The following is an 18817-nucleotide window of genomic DNA, read 5'->3' as shown; positions in this document are numbered from 1 at the left end:
CTGTGGAATGGGCATCACCCCAGGGGCCTCGCCAGGGGCTCTGCTCATGCTGCACCAGCTTGGAACAGTGTTTGTGTGTCTGTGATCACTCTCCAATGGTTTTTGGAGTCAATGGGAAGTGAAACTTCAGGAGAAATGCTGGTTGCTTTTGTGTGCAGAAATCGTCAGGCAGCACAGGCAGCGGCTCCACTGGCTGACATGTGGCACTTTGGGCAGCTGAGCTGCTTGTTTTGGAAAGCAGGGAAGTGAGCCCCCGAAGGCAGAAATGTTATTCAACACACAAGGTGATCCCAGGAGCCTACAGCTCAGGGAAAAACATCCTTGAGGTGTGGTGAGAGGCTTGGTGGCCTCAGCCCACTGAGAGCAGGGCAGGCTGTCGGTGCAGAGGGCTCGCAGGAAAGCTGGGGATGCTGGGGCTGGGATTTGCCACCATGGGAGTCAAAGGGTGCAGGGCAAGCTGTGGGTGAAGGGGCGTTTGGATCTCCTTCCTCTGTGGCCATTCCCCATCAGAACCTCCTCTGGGGCGTTTACAGAGCTCAGGACTTTTTGTTCTCCAGGAAGTTTCTGAACTTGCTGGCCCAACGTGGGTGTTGAAGGGGGGAGTGGTTGTTCTGGAGGCTGTTTCCTCTCTTTTTTTCATAACAACTTGTACATCCCCCTCATGTGTGGGTGGTTGATGGGACACAGGAAAGGGTGGGCCGTGCTGGGCTGGTGATGTGACTCACACATCGCCCATCTTCCAGTGGGTCCTGCTCTCTTCAGCAGCAACCATAACTAAATATTTGTACACAATAGTTGCCCAGGGCTGAACTGGAGCAAGAGAACAAAGCAACTGAAGATCAGTGCCTGTCACCAGCCAGGATGCTGGGGACAGAGACAGGCTTGGTTTTCTATATATGGACAAGAAAAGCTGATATGATGGTGGATTTTAGTGAAAGACAAGGCAATTTCTCAGAACTAACAGTGACCATCTCACAATTTGCAATACAATACTTCTAGCTCAAGAGAAATATGTGCTGACCCCAGTCACAAGAGAAAAAGAGGAATTTCTATGAGTTTCAAATTATTAAAAAAGTAATGCACATTTATTCTGTGTCAACAATGTCTAGTAGCTCTTAAAAGAAGCAACATCACAAAATAAAAAATACTTGAGCTGAATCAGCAGAATATTTAAAATGTGGAATGCTAATAAGAAGCAGCCCATTCTCTTCTTATTTCATTCCACAAAAGCCATAATCCAACAACTGAAAGCTATGTTAATTTGAAAATAATGAAATCTCTTAAAATGCATATTCAGAGGCAAAAAAGGATTATAAAATTAGTGCAAATTTAAAGTTGGAAAGTGTAAAAGATGATCAAAGGAAGCATAAGGAAAAAATCATGGCCAGGGAGTTAAGAAGAGAAAGAAGAATGTAAGATCTTGAGCCCAAGTGGAAGCCTGGCAGCACCATTGGGCCATTGCAAGTCTGTGTGTTCAAACTATCAACAATGACAAAGCTGAAAGGTGTCAGTGCTTGGTGCATCCTTTTTTCCCCCAAAAAGACAAACAAATACCTTCACATCATGTGACAGTCAAGCATTTTCAAGCAATAATTTAGCTGGTGAGCCAGGGAGGAGGGGAAGCCCCCTTGAGCTCACTGGATATTTTCTGATGAAACTTCAAGCTTTGTGGATAATGGCAATAAATCTTCTCCAGTTAAAATATAGCTTTGATGGCTAGTAGGAAATTAATGCCAGAGGTTTCCTGACAGGAAACTGATGTAACTGATAACAGTTTTCTCTTCTGTTTTGAAAAACATCTTTGATGTGAGAATTGTAAAGAAATTAATATGAGTACAAGTAGGATACAGGCTTAAAAGTCCAGTAGCCATCTTATAAATGTGAAAAAAAAACTACCTAAAGGTACTGTGTCACCAGCTTCCTGACACTTGCTGGTTGTATTTAAGAATATTGAGTATCTGGGTCTGGCTGCTGTGATACAAACCAGAAAAATATATTCCTACAGAGAGATTATTTAATGAGCAGGCATTGGGAAGACTTGGTGGGGGCAGCGTATAACACCAGGGAGATGGGCTGAGGGCAAGGTGAGAGAGGTGTCAGTGCCTTGCAGAGAGGGAGGCTGAGCTCCATCCCCAGCCCTGCACCATGGGAAGGTCTCTGACAGGAGGACCTGCTTTGTGCATGGTTAATTGGGCACTTGGTGTGGCAGCCTGGGCCCCTGTCCAGAAGCCCTGGACATCATCTCTCCAGCAGAAACTGCACTGCTGGGCCAGGGGCCTGCCCTGAGTGCTGCAGGCAGCTGTGGAGGGGACAGAAACGTGTGCTCCCTGCTCCTTTGTATCCATCCCCTGCTCTTATTGCTCAGCTTTTGCTGCCTCCAGCACCCAGCAGCGCCCCAGGATTTCCACGTGCTTTTCTTTTTTCCAGGGAGAGAGGGCTCATTCAATGTGTCTTGTGCAATTTCCCAGGGCTGTATCCCAGCCTCAACACTAAGAGCAGCAGAAGGATGAGGAACTCCCACACCAACAGTGCTGCACACATGGATAGCACCCAGCAGGGTGGCTGCCGTGGCTGCATTATGTCTGAACAAAACCTGGGGCTTTGTTGGGCAAGGGAGGGAGCACCTTTGTACAACTGCATCTATATCCCACAGGGAGAGCATGTGCGCTGCATTGCCTTTGCTGACAGCATAACTTATGAGTGCATTGTCCCCTTTCTGCTGATTCCCCTCCTTCTGAACCAAGGAAACGGAACTGGGAGAAAATCCAGGAGCCACCCTCATCCTGAGGCAGAATTGGCTACACCAGCGCTGGCAGACAGAAATGTTATTTGTCTGAAGACAATTAATGAGCCTTCTTTACTCTTTCTTTTTTGCAAACTTGACAATTCAATTCCTTCAATCTTTCCTTATAGGTCAAGCTTTTAGGCTGGTGATCTTCCTTGTTCTCTTCTGGAGTTTCTCCAAGTGGTCTGCATCTTTCCTGAAAGGCAGTGTCCAAAATTGGTCACAGAACCTCATAGGAGGATTTACCAGCTTATGATGGAGGGAAAGATTACTATAAACTGCTGTAGCTGCAATAATGTTTTCTCTGGAAAAGCTACTTAACAGATTGCTCACCACACTGTCCTTGGGTGATGGCTCTTGCCTAAATGCCATATTTGCTGTTGTCCTTAAGTGAGTTAGATGTCTTCACCAGGCTCTCACCTAATTGTCAAATTTATTTTCGGTTCCAGCCCTATGTGTCAGTGTGCTTTGCTCCCAGCTTGGTGCTGTCTCAGATACAGGCACACTCTTTATCTTGCAGCTCACTAATGCACAGGTATGTGTGCACATGGGACAGCTGCCAAGCTGTATAGCCCAAATTCATAGTGCTCTGTGGGAGCAGAGACATGTAGGGATGCATGATTTCAGTATCAAGGCCACAGTTTTTGCCATATGAATTATTTAAACTAGGAGCAGAGTCTCCCACACTGTTCCATGTAACAGCTGTAAAAAGTGGTGTAAAAGGCTGATCTGGAGCTTGAATTCTAATTTCAGCATGCTGAGTGTCTTGTCCTGATACTTTGAAATAAAACCCCTTAAACCAAAGCCATTGACTTACTGTATATGTGCTTGTATGTAAATTCTAAGCCAAACCTGAGCCTCTTGACAGCCCCTAAGAAAAGGCTTTTCAATATGCTGGCCTGAAACAGGTGGTTTACATTACTTTGCAGCCAAGTCTTCCTAGGTAACTTGGATACAAGCATGTTGAAATGAAAAAGGCAGATGAAGAATGAGTAAGAAGTCAGTTGGGGACAGGGGAAAATTTCATTAAAGGGTTGATAAATGAAGCAGTGTGGCTCTTCTGAGTGTTTATGCACTCACATTTTTGGTTGTGGTGAGTGAAGACAGGAGGGTAATGTGTATCAAACCCTGAACCCTGCAAGTTCAGCAACCTCACAGAGTAATCAGTGAGGCAATTTCAGGCAGTTCAGCCTGAAAAACTTCATGACTACTGAAATCCCATTTTCACTCACCAGGAGGATGATGTATGTGCCTCCTCTCCACGCTGAACAGCAGCACTGACTGCTCCCATGCCCTTTCCCTACCATCACTGCCAGCAGAACTCCACAGACACGAACTCCTGCAGTTAGAAAAGGTGCACAGACTGCATCACCAGAGCCCCTCTCTCCTGGGTGGGTTTGCTGAGTTCCCATGAGAGGTTCTGGGCTGACTTAGCACAGCCTGTGCTGGTGGATGAGCATGTTTCTGAGGCAGTACAAGTCCCCACCTCACTTCATTTAGGCTGGGACTGTATTATCTCCTCTGTTCACTGGTGTGCAAGGCCAGTGTCCTTGCAGCTCTGGTCAGAATGCTCAAGAAAAATATAAGCAAGTAATTCTACTTGCAGAGAAGTGATGCTGGACTCTTCAGTTAGACAGAAAAGGCTGTCTAAAGAGAAGAAAGACAAAAATCCAGAAAGGATAATTTCTTACAAATTGACTAAGAGAATAAATTCTCTTAGGACTGGGCATTTCAGAAGTTGTGAGATAGAAGTGGAAGACAGGCAGAGAGAATAGACTGACAATAAATAAATTGAGGCTGAAAATGGGAACGTTTCTGAGCACAGAGAGAAGAGCTGAGAGGATAAAGGTGATGGTGGGAACTGTCTGTGTCAGTGTGGCACTTGTGCAGCGGAAGAGGAATGGCCTTGCAGTACAACTTCTTGTGATCCCTCCTGTAACAGACTGAGCACGAACATCCAAATGAAAGATCAGCTTTATTTGTTGTGTGAAGTCAGAGCTTACAAAAACATTTGTATTTATTAGAGATGATGGGTCACAGTGAGAACCAAGCATGGCTTTGGTCTATGTTCAGCATCTTTTCTGCTTGACATTCCTAATGTCACTCCTTAAGCAAGCCTTAGTCTCTGCTCATTGCATGTCTAAAAGCAGCTGGTTGCCTGATTCCTTTTAACTTATGTTAGTAAGTCTTGTTTGGTGAGAAGGCAGTTGAGGGTGGGCAGCCTTGGCTGTGAGTGACATCTCCTGGCATGCAGAGGTGCTGTTGATTTAGTGCAGTTTGGCCACAGGGGCCATTTCCTATTTGTCTTGAGCTCTGGAGGACACAAGAGTCAAATCTGTTCCTTGCCTTCACACAGAGCTGCCTCCCACGCTGGTGTGGTCCTTCCTGGTTATTCACTAAGAGCAACAAGGTTTCCACAGCAAAATTGCTGCCACCTGGAGCGACTGACAACATCCTCCCAGTTCTCTGTCTTGGAGGCAGAAAGGATGTTAGATCTGTTCATGTTTTGGGGCCATCACTGGATGGAACCAGTGGATAGAAAAAGCAAAGAGACCAAAATTGGAAACAGACAGAGATGCCTGAGCAGCTGGGCTGTGCTCCAGCATCTGGAGAGTGCTCAGTGCCCGTGCAGCCGGGCAGGGCTCCAGCATCAAGCAGCTCTGAGCTCTGAGAGGAGAAAATCAGCATCATTTCTATGCCTGCTTATGGCCCCACGGGATGTTTTAGTCACTGCACACAGTGGGCAGTGTGAGAGAAAGAGTAGAGATCTGTCTGCTTGGATTCTGACTGGGCACAGGCACTGAAGATCGTGTCTGCTTAATCTTTAGCTGAGGAAAACTGCTAGGGGAAGGAAAACCCTGGGGCCTGGCAATCAGTCAAGTACTGCTCCACTTGGTGGACACTGGGGAGTGTTTGCATGGCACTCAGGAGTGAGAATGTGACACTCTCAGGAGCTGGAGGCAGCTGAAATAGCTTAATTGTTTAGCCCCTGCAGAACCTGCAATTACACCTAGAGCTGATGGAAGTAACCAAGTGCACAAAAAAGGGAACTAATTTAAATACCTCACCTTTCTGAACAGCAAGTGAATTTTAACTACACTGAATTCTTTAGATAGATTTGCAGTGTTGGTTTTGGTTTGGATTTTTAAAAATAAGTTTGTCTTCTTTAAACAAGTCTGTCAAGTATTCAAGTCTGTGTACTTTGAGCGCTCTTTGGAAGGTTATTACTTTGTTACATTACATTCTGGATTATGCTTATCACCTTGTACCTTTTCTTGTATAAAACATTTCAATAAAATTCTTCTTGGTAGCATAAGAGTTCACAGAGATGGATGGTGTGGTATGGGATACAGCAATGAAGTCACTATCTACGAACCCCAGAGTCCTGAAAATTGCTCATGATGCTGAACTAAAATTCAGGCAAAAGTCATATTCAGGATTAATAAAATAATGTGCCTTGGAAAAAAAAATTACTGATCTCAGGCCACAGGTGGGATGCAGACAATTATCATTATGTCTCTGCCTTCAGACAAGGGATTTCTAGTTCATAATTGGGATGGTCCATTACAGTGAGAACAATGCTCCTGCTTTGCTGCCAATGCTGGCACTTTCAGAATGTGGCTGCTGAAAAGATACAGCAGTTTGACAATACCCATAACAACAGGAAATCTCAAAATCTTAGAACTTGTGCAAAGTCACATATCCTTCATACCTATGACTGCAAATACCTAACAAATTTATTCATGGATGTGCTGTGCAACTGTCAGCAGCAGATTCAGTTTTCAGGCATGCTAACTTCATATCTATACTGTGCAGCTAATTTTAATTATAGCATCTGCTTTAATTCGTTTTTCTAGGGTTAAAATAATTTTTGTTCACCAGACATGCTCAGTGCTACCAAAACCTGAGCCAACTACTCTCTCCAATGAGAAGGAAGGTCTCCCAGCTGTCATGCTCTGCTGTTTCTAATCACTTCAAGCCCTGAGTTCTGGGCGTTTTTGAATACAGTTGGATAAAATACATTCTTACTTCCTACTGTCTGGTATGTGCACTAGGTTATTTTTTTAAGCTGCATTCTTGAAGATATTGGCAAGCATGCTGGCCCTCCAATAGGCACTCACAAAGTGCAAGAGTTACAAGCTTCCAGATTTCACAGTTAACCTCAGCAGATTTACACAGAGAGAGCACAGAGCTCCAGGTTAGTGTTACATTTCCAATGGGCCTGTCTGGGGCATCTTCAAAGTGAGCTCCACTGGCACTTTTAGGTTCCATTTTCTCTAAGGTAAGAAGCTGTTATTTGTCTATAGTTAGAAATTTCTAGAGGTTTGTTGCTTCTTTTCACTTTGGCTAACTTATGAGAATAACTTGAGGATTTAGGGTCATTTGTAAGGTCAGGTAACACTGTATAGTTCTGGAACCTGAGATTGCCTCTCAGAGCAGTTAGAAGCTGACCCAGTTCAGAACTTGAATGCTTTTCATATTTGTATGCATGATATGAAGGGCCAGGATGGATTTGGCACATTATCCTTGGTCTGGAGGTCTGGAGACCTCTGGAACACAAATTCTGGTGCAGAGCAGGTTCTCTCAGAGCATGATAATAGCTGATGTGGTTGCACTGAGGTATTGCCATCCTGAATGACTGTAATGTACTTCTAAACATCTCCTGGAGTATTTGAGTAAAAGGAGAAGAGAAATTTCCCATGAGAGTCAGATGATCAGTGCTTTGAGCATGGAGCATCGCTGTTGGTGGAAATTGATTTCAAGTCATGTGCTCAGGAGAGCACATATGTCCCCTGGAGTTACTTGTTTGTTTTAAATGTTGACTTTACATCAAAGTTATAAATCTGGAAATTATGCTGATACCCTTTCTAGAGTTCCATGTAGGAAGATGGTATTTTATTAAACAGTTGCAAAATTGGCCAGGTCTAAGTTGTGAAATGAGGTTTTGACTGTGGGATGCATGAGGGACTATCCAAAGCAGAAAAATGTGAAAAACAGCATTATGCTAGCCAACAACAAATGCAACTATATGTATATTGGTTCTGAAAGCTCAGATGACATATTGGTTGTGAATGATTTTCATCAGCCATAAGTGGCCTTTTTTACAGAATTCTATTGCTAACCATGTATAGTAAACCACAAAAATCTTAACTTGTTCGACAGGTTATCCCAAATATGCCTGTAACATATAAGGAATTAGAGTGGTACAAGTTCTGCAAAGTGTGTGATTTATCATACTGTGCCAATTCTACACAGGCCATTCATAACCTGGTGGGCAAAGGAGAAATTCACAGGGAAAAAGGACTACAGGAACCTGCCAAAAGACATGCCTCTGGGGTGTGAGGAAAGATGGGCTACTGGGATACTAACATCCTTCTTCTGGTCTAGTCACAGGTACCAAACCAAAGATGTCCTCAACAAGAACGATTCTACTCATCCTGGGATTCCTCTCCACTTTGGCTGTAATTGCTTTAATTGCTGTAGCAGTGACCCAAAACCAGCCACTTCCGAAGAATATTAAGGTATTACAAGCTGGTACCCTTAGAGGAAAACAGGATGGGGGGTTAGGTGTCCATAGTGCTCACAGACATGTTGCTGCCCTTGCTGGCTCTGGCTAACCTCTTTTTCTGGCTCCATGCTCCTCAACATCTTCTTTTACATCTTTGTGGTAAAACCAGTCACAGCTTCACAGGGAAGCATCTCTTAAATCACCAGTCCCGGCTTCGCGGTTTCTCTGCTCCTGTTTCCTTTGCCGGGAGCTTTGCACTGAAGCTCTGCAGAGAGGAGCAAGGGCACACACAGTCCCACAGCTGCCACGCAGAGGGGCTGTGTGTGCCTGTGCCCCAGGGGAGGCCAGCACGGTGCCCAGGTGTGACGTGGGCTCTGCTCTGCCCGCAGTATGGGATCGTGCTGGATGCGGGATCGTCCCACACCAACCTCTACGTGTACGAGTGGCCAGCAGAGAAGGAGAACGACACCGGCGTGGTGAGGCAGGTGGAGGTGTGTAAAGTTGAAGGTAAGAGGAGAAAAAGGAGCTGGGGAAGGGGCGTGGGATGAAGAAGAGATGATGCAATAAAAGGGTGAGGGAGGAGAAATCTAGAGGAAGAGGCCAATAGTAGAAACAGCATTACAGCTGCGAGATAATGCATCTCACTGGTTCCCATGGGGACCTGTTTGTGCCTGACCTTCCTGGGGGAAAAAATGCATCCACTTTTTCCTTTGTTTTCAGGATGCTTGGAATTAATTGCTTTTTGGAAAGAACTACACCAAAGAATGTACTTAAATAAATAAAATGTCTGCATGCACTCTTGCTAAAGTGCTGATGAAAGCAATGAGAGGGGAGAGCATGGTTTGCTCTTTTTCAAGGCTTCTGTGCAAGCTTGTGGCTTCTGCACAGGGCTTGTGGCTCAAGATTTCTCAACTTATGCATGTCATGGTGCTTTTTAAATTCTATTTAATTGCTGTGTAGATACTGCATGGTTTAGGAAGGCATAAATGAAGCTCAGGGTGCATACAACAAGGAACAGCACAGACCAACATGGATCACTGCATTCTGAGATGTTGTCAGACCTGCCTGGGATCTTTTCAGGCCTCTGCAGTGCAGGAGAGAGCCCTACTGTTATCAAGCTGCTGTGATAGCTCTCAGTGCTGCAGCACCCCACGTCACGAGCAGCACACCGAGCACACAGCAAGCTGGAGCAAACGGGGCTTCACTGCTGCCATGCAGGCACTGGTCCTGGGGCAGTCCAGGGAACCAGGGGACACATGGCAGAGAGGGACAGCAATTTTTTCCTTGGGTTAGCATGAGACACAATAGCTGCAGAACACCCAGTGTTGTAGTGTGAGCAGAAAGTACACAAACAAATGACAGCATCTGCCCCCAGAGGAGCCAGCATGGAAGGGTCAGGGATATTCAGGCACAGATCCAGGGTACACCCAGGCAGACTCAGAGAAGAGACTGCAGATGTTCAGGGCATGCTAAAGAAATGGCTTGTCTCAGCCCTCATTGCTAGTTCATAGCCTGCTTTGCAGAGAAAAGGTTGGAGATGCTGGGCACTGTGACCACCCACTACATGCATTGGGCTTAGCTGGTGCTGTAGGACTGCTAAAGCTCCTCAGGAATGGGGTGGTTGAATCCAGTTCTGCTGCCTGTGATACAGTTTGACACATCCACTCATGACAGCATTCTGGGGTTATGCTTGGAGTCTGAACTATAAACTATAAACTTCTTACAGGCCCTGGGATCTCAGGTTACTCCCATGCCACAGAGAAAGCAGGCCCCTCTCTGGCACAGTGCCTACAACAAGCAGAAGACGTGATTCCCTCAGCACAGCACAAAGAGACACCCGTCTACCTCGGAGCAACTGCTGGCATGCGGCTTCTCAGGTACTGCAGGGCTTGTCCCTTCTCCTGCAGCACGGCACTGGCACCACCGTGGATGAGCAGTGGGGGACAGTCCTTGGACACACTGCCAGCTCACACTGTGCCCAGACAGCCTCCTCTGCTGCTGCCCTCTCTGAGCCCTGAGTCCCCTGGACTTCTCCATTGCTTCCCCACTCACTCCAACCCTCCATCATCTCCTGTATCCACATGCAGCACAGAGACACCAGGAGATCAGCAGTGCCCAAGCTGATGCCCTGCCATCCCCATAATAAAGGGATGCTCAAACATCCCCACAGTCTGGTATTAGGCCCAGATTTTTTGAGCTCAAATATGTTGCAACTCTCCACAGAGGGCCATCAGACGCTAAGGTAATTTTATAATCACAACCTCCTTTAATTACAATTTGTGATTTTCAGGAGGGTGACCCAGACCTCTCCTGGCTAGGACAGGGAACTGACCTTTGGTATATATTGCCTGGGGTTGTGTTCTGGATTTCTTCTCTAATGAAACAGTAAAGAGGTGACGGTAAAGAGGAGTCTCCACAGTGCAATTCCTATTAGAATACATGCTACAGAACAGGAGTTCTGGTCTCTGCTCCAGGTACCTACCATTCCACTGCAGGGTCTGTAAGTGTCAGAGCTGGTGGCAGCTGTGCTGTCAAGGTGTGACAGAGAGGACCATGGCCAGTCAGAGCTGGATGAGCCACACAAATGACCGACCTCTGATCATTGACCCTTGGTGGGGAGCTGCAGCCTGCCTGCTCAGAATAAAGCACATAGAGAGCTGTCAGCCAGAGTTACTCCATCTTTTCTTCTGTTCATCCAGGTTGCAGAATAAAAGTGCAGCAGAAAACGTCTTGTCCTCAGTAGGAAACACACTACGCTCAGCTCCCTTCAACTTCCAGGGTGCCAGAATCATCACTGGTCAGGAAGAAGGAGCCTATGGATGGATTACCATTAACTACCTTCTGGGCAATTTCAAGCAGGTAGTGTATCCATAGCAAGACATTTGAATGATTGGTTTGCAGCACTTTGCAAGTCCTGCCTTGCAAGAAGGTGTCACAGGCACTCTCTTCCCTTGTAAACCAGGGATCAGCACATCTTGCCTCAGCAGTTGCTGTGAGTACATCCTGATACTTAGTGGGATCAGGATGCACCACTATAATTAGGCTTCAAGCACTGAAATAAAACACCAGCATCTTCAATAATTTTGCTTGGGTACTGTATCCTCTTCATTTCCTGATCTAAAATATTTCTGTTTCTGAAAAGTTTGACTATGGTTCTTTCCTGTTGAGCTTAAAAATCTTCTGAGAGCTGAAACAGTAAGTGGACTGTTTTTTCTCATAACAATAGTATTAGATTTCATATTCTTTGCCCTCCTGCAAACTCTTGGACATGATCCATCTTCTGTATTTACAAGCTTGCATTTTTCTTATATGTTACCGTTCCAGCTCTCATCTCATGCCCCCTCCAGGACTTCCCATGTTTCCTGTGTTCTGTGCTTCTGCTTCTCTCCTTATAGTTCTTTCTCTTTTTTATTTCTCCAAAATAAATCTTCTCCATGTTCAATATATCTGGTTTACTTTGATTTTTTTTCCCCAAGTCTGGCTGGAAAAAGCTTCTACACTCCCTGAAATCCTTAAGTGAGACATCAGGAGCACTGGACCTAGGAGGAGCCTCCACACAGATTACCTTTGTATCAAAGGACCTCACTTCTGAGTCCCCAGAGAACCAGCTCTACTTCCGTCTCTACGGCAAGGATTACCAAGTGTACACCCACAGCTTTCTCTGCTATGGGAAGGACCAGGCTCTGCAGCAGAAACTGGCCAGGGATCTACAGGCAAGTACATCTACATCTGTAACTGAACAATCCTGGACTCTCCCAGCTTTGGGATACTGGTGCTGTAAAAGTTGCTGTGTTCTAGCTCACCTCTTGGTCTGGATTAGAGAAATGTCATTGTTCTTCACACAAACTACCAATTTGAGATGCCTTGATTCTTGGGCATGGGGTAGCAAGAGAGCTGCATTTAACCGAAGTACTCAGGGGAGATGACATTTTACCATCTCTGAGAAACCCAAATCAACAGCACAGCTTCACAAACTGTGACTTAAAATAATTTTCCCAGGTCCTACAGGGAGGCTGTGTCAGTACCCACATCTTGCCCTATACAGCCAGTGCCCTAATCCATCCTTATCCCTTTGATCTGATGTGATGTACTGGGACAAGTGCCACCCTTCCTTGTGGCTCTTTCCCAGGGTGTTATTCTAGAGCAAAATGTAACAATTTGGATTGATTTTTACTTTCAGACCGTGGAGAACAGCAGTCTACCCGACCCATGCTTTCACAAGGGTTACGAGAGGACTATAAATATTAGTGACTTCTTCAAAAACCCTTGCACATCAGACAAGAAAAAGCAATTACCTTTCAGCCAGCTGTACATAAAGGGAGAGGGGGACTATCAGAAGTGCCGGGAAAGCATCCAGAAACTCTTCAACAAAAGCAATTGTCCTTACTCCAGTTGCTCCTTCAATGGGATATACCTACCTCCATTACAAGGGGATTTTGGGGTGAGTCTTCACTCATTCTTCAACTATCTGTGATCCAGAATGTCAGAAGAGCAGAAATTCAGAGTAATGCTAGAGCACATTCTTCATGAGTGAGGCAGGAAATCATTTACAAGATGGCTTTTTGGACGTGTAACTACAAAAGCAGTGCTGCACTTGCTGTGAGGACAGACATGCTAAGAGCCACCCCAGTAAATACTGGCTACCAGCACTGCACTGCTCCCACTGTAACCCATCTCCTTGGGCTGTTGTCTTTACTCACTTTTTAAGCTGTCCAGCACCAGAGGCAGGAGAGCCTGCTGCAGGCAGGAACACTGCTCCTGCAAACCTTGTCTCCTGAGGTCAGTGGTGCCACCAGACCTGAAATTCACCCAGGAGTGTCTGAGTGCTCCCAGTGAAACCAGTCAGCTCACCCGTCTGCCTCCCAGACATGATGAGGAGACAGGGCCCACTCTGAACACACATTATGTGTGACACCATGCTGACCATCAGTCCTAGAGCTGCAAAGAGCTGCTCAGTGATTGTGAGGCTTTCCAGGGAACTGCTAGTACAATCTTCCCCTGTTCCTAAGCTGCCTCCTACCTATCAGCTACTGGCCATGGTCAGAGATGGAGTTTCTGGACCTTGGATTATATGATGGGGCTCTGTACAATCCTTTCAGACCATCACCCCTGCTCTTTGTGGTGATATTCATTGTGCACTCATCTCACTCAGTTGCCAAAATGGGGTCATGGTTGTGATGGCAATCAGCATTCACTGTGTGCCACTGGCACACATAAAGGAGAGAGCTCACAGAAGTTCTTCAGGATATCATAATTCCTACCTCCATCTCTCAGCAGCTCTGAGCCATATCCCTCAAAATGACATCACTCTTGAAAACATTCCTGCGCTTGTGTGTGTGATGTTACTTCTTATATTTCTCTATCTATAAACAAACTCATTTTCTTTTGTGGGATTTGTGGCTTAGTCAGATTAAAAGAATCTTTCTCCTTCAGGCTTTTTCTGCTTTCTATTTTGTGATGAACTTTTTGAACCTGACCAGTGAACCAAATCCCCTTGCCCTGAACAAAGTGATCAGCACCATTGAGAGCTTCTGTGCCCGGCCTTGGCAAGAGGTGAGCCATGCTTGTTGCAGTACACTGGGGCTGCTGATAATTTCCTGTGGGATAAATGGCTGGGATTAATTTCCAGAGCAAGATGGGGAAGATCCCGCCAGCACCTGCAGTGGATGCTCAGGCACAAGCTGGAGCAGTGGGAAGGTGTGTTTTACGGTCTGGTGATTGCCTCCTTCCCTAGGTGAAGACAGCATATCACCACATCAAAGAAAAGTACCTGAGTGAATATTGCTTCTCTGGAGCCTACATCCTCTCTCTCCTGGAAAATGGCTATGAGTTCACTGAAGACAACTGGCAAATGATCCACTTCCTTGGAAAGGTGTGTTTGGTGGTGGGGAGGGCTCTACCCCAGCAGTTCTCTGCAGCCTCTGCCACACAGCGTGGCCCTTGATCCCAAGGGGTGCCACTGCTCAGGCAATGCCCTAGGCATTCTCCCAGCACTGATTCTGCTTTTCTGTTTCAGATTGGCAGCAGTGATGCAGGTTGGACCCTGGGCTACATGCTGAACCTGACCAACATGATCCCTGCAGAGGAGCCAGCCGGGCCCCCTCTCTCCCACGGCAGCTACGTGGGGCTGATGGTGCTGTGCTCCCTCGTGCTGGTGTCTGTGCTCCTGTTTGCCTGGCTTCTCTTCCACAAGCCCAAGTGCCTGCAGAAGGGGATTGTCTAGGAAGAACCTGAAGGCGAGAGGAGCCATGTCATCCTGGCTGCTCAGGGCTAGGAGACCCCAGCAGAGCAGGCTGTACAGCAGAGTCCCTCTCACTGAAGCTTCTGACTGTACAACAAGGGCATTTATTTCTTCTGAATCACACTTGCACTGACAGATGTTGGGACATCAGGCTCGCCACCTTCTCTGCCAAGGACAGACAAGCTCGTGTCCCCTCCTTGAGTGGGTCGTACTTTCATTCAAGGAAACTTTGCTGCTTGTTGGTTTCTGCCTTGTGCACAGCATTATAAAGAGAAAAGTGGCAACAATCTTTGGGAGCCAGTGCTCCTGCAAGGGTTATCTCAGGGTCACACATCCCACCGAGCTCTTGGGAGCTGTCACATCCAGGGTGATCCTGCTCCTTCTCCGCTGAAGCTGTTCCAAGAGCCCTTTCTGCACCAGCACGCCTCTGCTGCCCTCCCTGGCCCTGAGCTCTAGCAGCCTACAGCTGGGTACAGCTCTTGCACCTGGCTGGCCCCTGGAGGTGGGTCAGGCTCCCAAATGCCACTCTGGGAAAAGAAGGGATGAGGATGAAGAAACTGAGCATGCTTGTGGTCATCAGCCCTTAGCTGGGCTCTGTCTGCTGTCAGCTCCTTTTGCAGGTGGCGAAATGCCTTTTCCCCACGTCTTCCTGATGATGTTGCTGGACCAAAGCTGGCTCACTGTTGCACTGAGCCATTCCCGTGTCCCTAAGGTACATCAAGCCACAAGTTCCCAACCAGGCATTGCTGCTTTTGGTAGGAAGAGCTTGTACTGGCCCAGGTTCCTTGGCCAGTAGTGATTGTCTGTGCCTGCAGGGACTCTGGTGTGATCAGTGTGCCCTCAGGTATCACCCACTAAAGCAATCCAGGGTCACTGTGCTGATAACACAGCAGCCTCCAATCTAGGGAAAGTGTTTATTAGTTAATGTTCCTGTAGGCAGCTGGCAGTAGTTAACCAGCATGAGAATGCACGGATTGAACCACTCTTTCCACCAGCAAAATTAGTGAAGATTTGCCTTTCCTTTCCTCATAGCACAGGCTTATCCTATGACCACAAGACCCAGGGCTTGTGAGTGCACATACTGCAGCCCATACAACCAGGACGATGCCACTGATTGAGTCTATGAATCACTTTCTTCCATTTTTCCATTTCTTGGTCCAAAAAAAAAAAAGAGAGGTAAGTCAGAAATCCATTTTTTAAAAAACACTCAGAAACCACTGGTGCCTGTCTACCTCCCACAAAATCTCAGAAATCTCTTCTCCTAATGACCTGTAAATGTGGAGGCAAAAAGAAAGCAGATATTGTAGAGAGGAAGGCATAGCAAATACTCACCTCCTTCCCCAAGCAGAGGTGCAGGCAGTGTGGAGCACGTCAGGATGTGCAACCCCAACAATGCCTTCTCCTTCAGGCAAGCACAGACACAGAGCTCTCCCAGTGTGTCCCTCGGCATAGTCCAGGATGGAAAATGTCACCCAGTTATTTCTACTTCATGCCTGGAAGTAGAAGCCCTAATATATTGAAGGACCCACAGGTAAGGGGAAAATCTACCCTGTCCTAAGGTCTTTGGACAGATCATTGTTCTTCCAAAAACCTGTGTCTTATTTTTGCTCTGAATTAGGTGGCTTCAGCTTCTGTTGGATCTTGTTCTGCCCATTTCCAAAAGACTGAGTAACTCTGCTATTAAAATCCCTTTTTCTTCAGTGGTGCTTGCAAGTTGTCATTATATTATATTAAAGTAGACTGGTTTTCAATCTGTAAAGTGGTCTCAGCTGACCTCACTTGCAGCTCTTGACTCCACTTCTTTTAGAAGTTGTACATATTTCTGAAACTTGGACACCAAAGTTTTCAGCAGGTAGCTGAGTCACTAATAGTGTACATATCTGGTTTTCATCTATGCCTTATGTTATCCATTCATATATCTCTGGTCCAGGTCTGTTCACTTAACAGAAAGTTTTTAGGCTTTTGAGTCCAGCTGGACTGTTGCAACTTGGTCTTTTTTCCCAGCCATGGCATTTCAAAACAGCCTCTGTCTCACATCCTACATCACTGTCTCTCAAAATGAGCCATTTTTCCTTCTGTGTGGCTCCACTGAAATACATATTATTCAAAGAATATTGCCCCAAGCAGATTATCCAGTTCAATCTGCAAATGCCCTTTCACCAGCAGTGAGTCCGCTGACCAGTTTCTGTTTATCTGCAGATACACTGCGATGTGGGAATTCAGCTAGGGATGCAGCTCTCCTTCCGTTGTTTGCAGCAAAGACAGGTAGATAAGAGATAAGCAGCAGGTTTTGGCTGGAAGGCATGCAGGAGAAATGTGTGATCAGAGCTGCTTCTGGTGCCCAGACAGCCTCACATGCAGCACAGCCCATCACATGCCACCCTCCTTGCATACGGAGCCCGGCGCCCGTGTAGCAGAGCAGAGCGCTGGAGAAGCTCCCAGGTGAGCTGGCGCATCCGTCCTCCCCGTGAACAGCACGGAAACCTGCAGAGGGGCAGGTCCTCCCCTGAGACCTCCTTGGGGATCTGGCAGCTGCTCAGCTGTGTCCGTGATGAGAACTGGCAGATCCGTTAGGACATGTCAGAAATTGATGCAAAAACTTCATGTGGAAGTTGGTGTGGAAAGAAAGGTTGTTCCAGTCTGCTCTTCTTGTCCTTGCTAGGGATTTATGTCAAAAGAAAATGTCAAATATCTGGGAGAAGAGCTTTTACAATGTTTTGTATCTTCATTGCAAGTCCCATAGTATTAATACTGTTAGCTCCTGATTCTGGAGCCAGGTGAGCAGTGACATCTTCACTTGCTCCTGCTGTATTAATTATCTCACTTTTTGGTTTGAGTTTTGGGGTTTTTTAAGCTTTAAATATGACTTGAGTGCAACCAAAAGGGCCCGAACCAAGATAAATGCAAAATATGTTACAATATTTTTAAACCTTATAAATTTTAGACCCCATTCATAAATCAATCTCTCCAGGATAAGAACTTCTGAGGTGACAACATGCCAGTTGAGCAGCCTGAGGCTTCAGGAATCAGTTGACTGAAGGCATCCTGTCATTGCATGTCACTGCCTGGTAGTGAACATTCACAGAGTGGCCTACAATTGTTTTCTCTACATTTCTCCTGTTATTGCAGGACTTTTTTCATGGAGACTACTCAAAATCTTTGGTCAAAGAACTCAAGTTTATGAACATTCATTTCTTTGCTTCTGTGTTGCATCTGATCCAGCTGAATTCAACTCAAATGTGTGTTCCAGAGCCACCCAACATGTACATGAAGACCATTAATGATAGTGGAGGGACTTTCCAAATATGCCAGTATTAATGTATCATTTCTCTTGTTAACACAGTTGATCTGCCTCACTGGTAATTATCTGTGCCTTATTTCTAATTTGATAGCTTCTGGCTTTAATTTCTAGACACTTCCTGCTTTACCATTTTGATTTTCTTGGGTAAAGCATCTTTTAACATCACATGTTCCTGTCTATCACATATTTACTCACTATTCAGCTCTGCTGTGCTGCCAAGACTCCAGACCTTAGTCTCTCCTGAAGAGAGAGCTCTCCTGGGCTCCCAGGAAGCTCTGAGATTGCTGCAGCAAGGTGGGATGAGTGTCTCTGGTTTGGGTTCAGATGTTGGTTGGTCCATTTTTGGGGAGGTTCCTTGCAGAGGGTGTTGATAGCTTTGCAGAGTGCAAGAGCAGCCTGGTCTCTCTGGGACTGATGACCTCTGTGAGCTCTGCCATGCTCAGCTGAGTGTCAAATGTGGGGCAAAGCTATTGGAACTTGTCAGAAGAGAGAGCCTGGGTACCTGCAGCACCCTCACCTCTTGCAGGAAAACTGCTCCCCACCACAGGCTCTAAGTACCTTGGATAAACCTGCCTCTCCTCTGTGCCCAGGCTACCGCAGATTTCTCCAGCCCTACAGCAAAGCACAGTGGGGCCTCCACTTGGAAGAAAGCTCTCAGAAGTGGAGCCATCACCTCTGCACTGGAAGGCTGATTTGAAGTGTTGGCACTGGCCAGGGCTTTCCAGTTTCTCCCGGAGCAGTTCTGGCGGATGTGTGCCCCTTCACTCTCCACCCCACTTCTTCCCATGCTCTGTGCCAGGCAGGATGTGCAGGCTCTGCAGGGCTGCCAGCTTTGTCACAGGCTCACAGCCTGTTCAGTAGGGACTGGGCAGAGCACACTGAGGACAGCAGTCCCTGCCACCCAGGCCATGTGTTTTCTTTCCGTGGCCCAACCCTGAAGAAATGGATCTTTGTTTTGATGCACACACAAGCCTCTGTATG

The 18817-nt window shown here is 46.4% G+C and overlaps 1 protein-coding gene across 1 annotated transcript in view; it reads left to right on the top strand.

The window, feature by feature from the left end:
* ENTPD1 (ectonucleoside triphosphate diphosphohydrolase 1) overlaps positions 1-17585 on the top strand; it is a 30912-nt gene extending 13327 nt beyond the window's left edge. The window contains exons 2-10 of the mRNA XM_054277069.1: positions 8174-8307; positions 8684-8801; positions 10021-10171; positions 10994-11153; positions 11771-12007; positions 12475-12735; positions 13728-13847; positions 14029-14166; positions 14311-17585. Of these exons, the coding sequence (XP_054133044.1) occupies positions 8174-8307; positions 8684-8801; positions 10021-10171; positions 10994-11153; positions 11771-12007; positions 12475-12735; positions 13728-13847; positions 14029-14166; positions 14311-14517 (1526 nt within the window). The 3' untranslated portion in view covers positions 14518-17585. The remainder of the gene's footprint in view (positions 1-8173; positions 8308-8683; positions 8802-10020; positions 10172-10993; positions 11154-11770; positions 12008-12474; positions 12736-13727; positions 13848-14028; positions 14167-14310) is intronic.
* The last annotated feature ends 1232 nt before the right edge of the window (positions 17586-18817 follow it).

Source organism: Melozone crissalis, unplaced genomic scaffold (genome assembly GCF_028551555.1).
Source record: "Melozone crissalis strain CALT ecotype California unplaced genomic scaffold, PUWL_Pcris_2 ptg000019l_1, whole genome shotgun sequence".
NCBI classification, from domain to species: Eukaryota; Metazoa; Chordata; class Aves; order Passeriformes; family Passerellidae; genus Melozone; species Melozone crissalis.
This window is presented reverse-complemented; position numbering and strand designations above follow the sequence as displayed.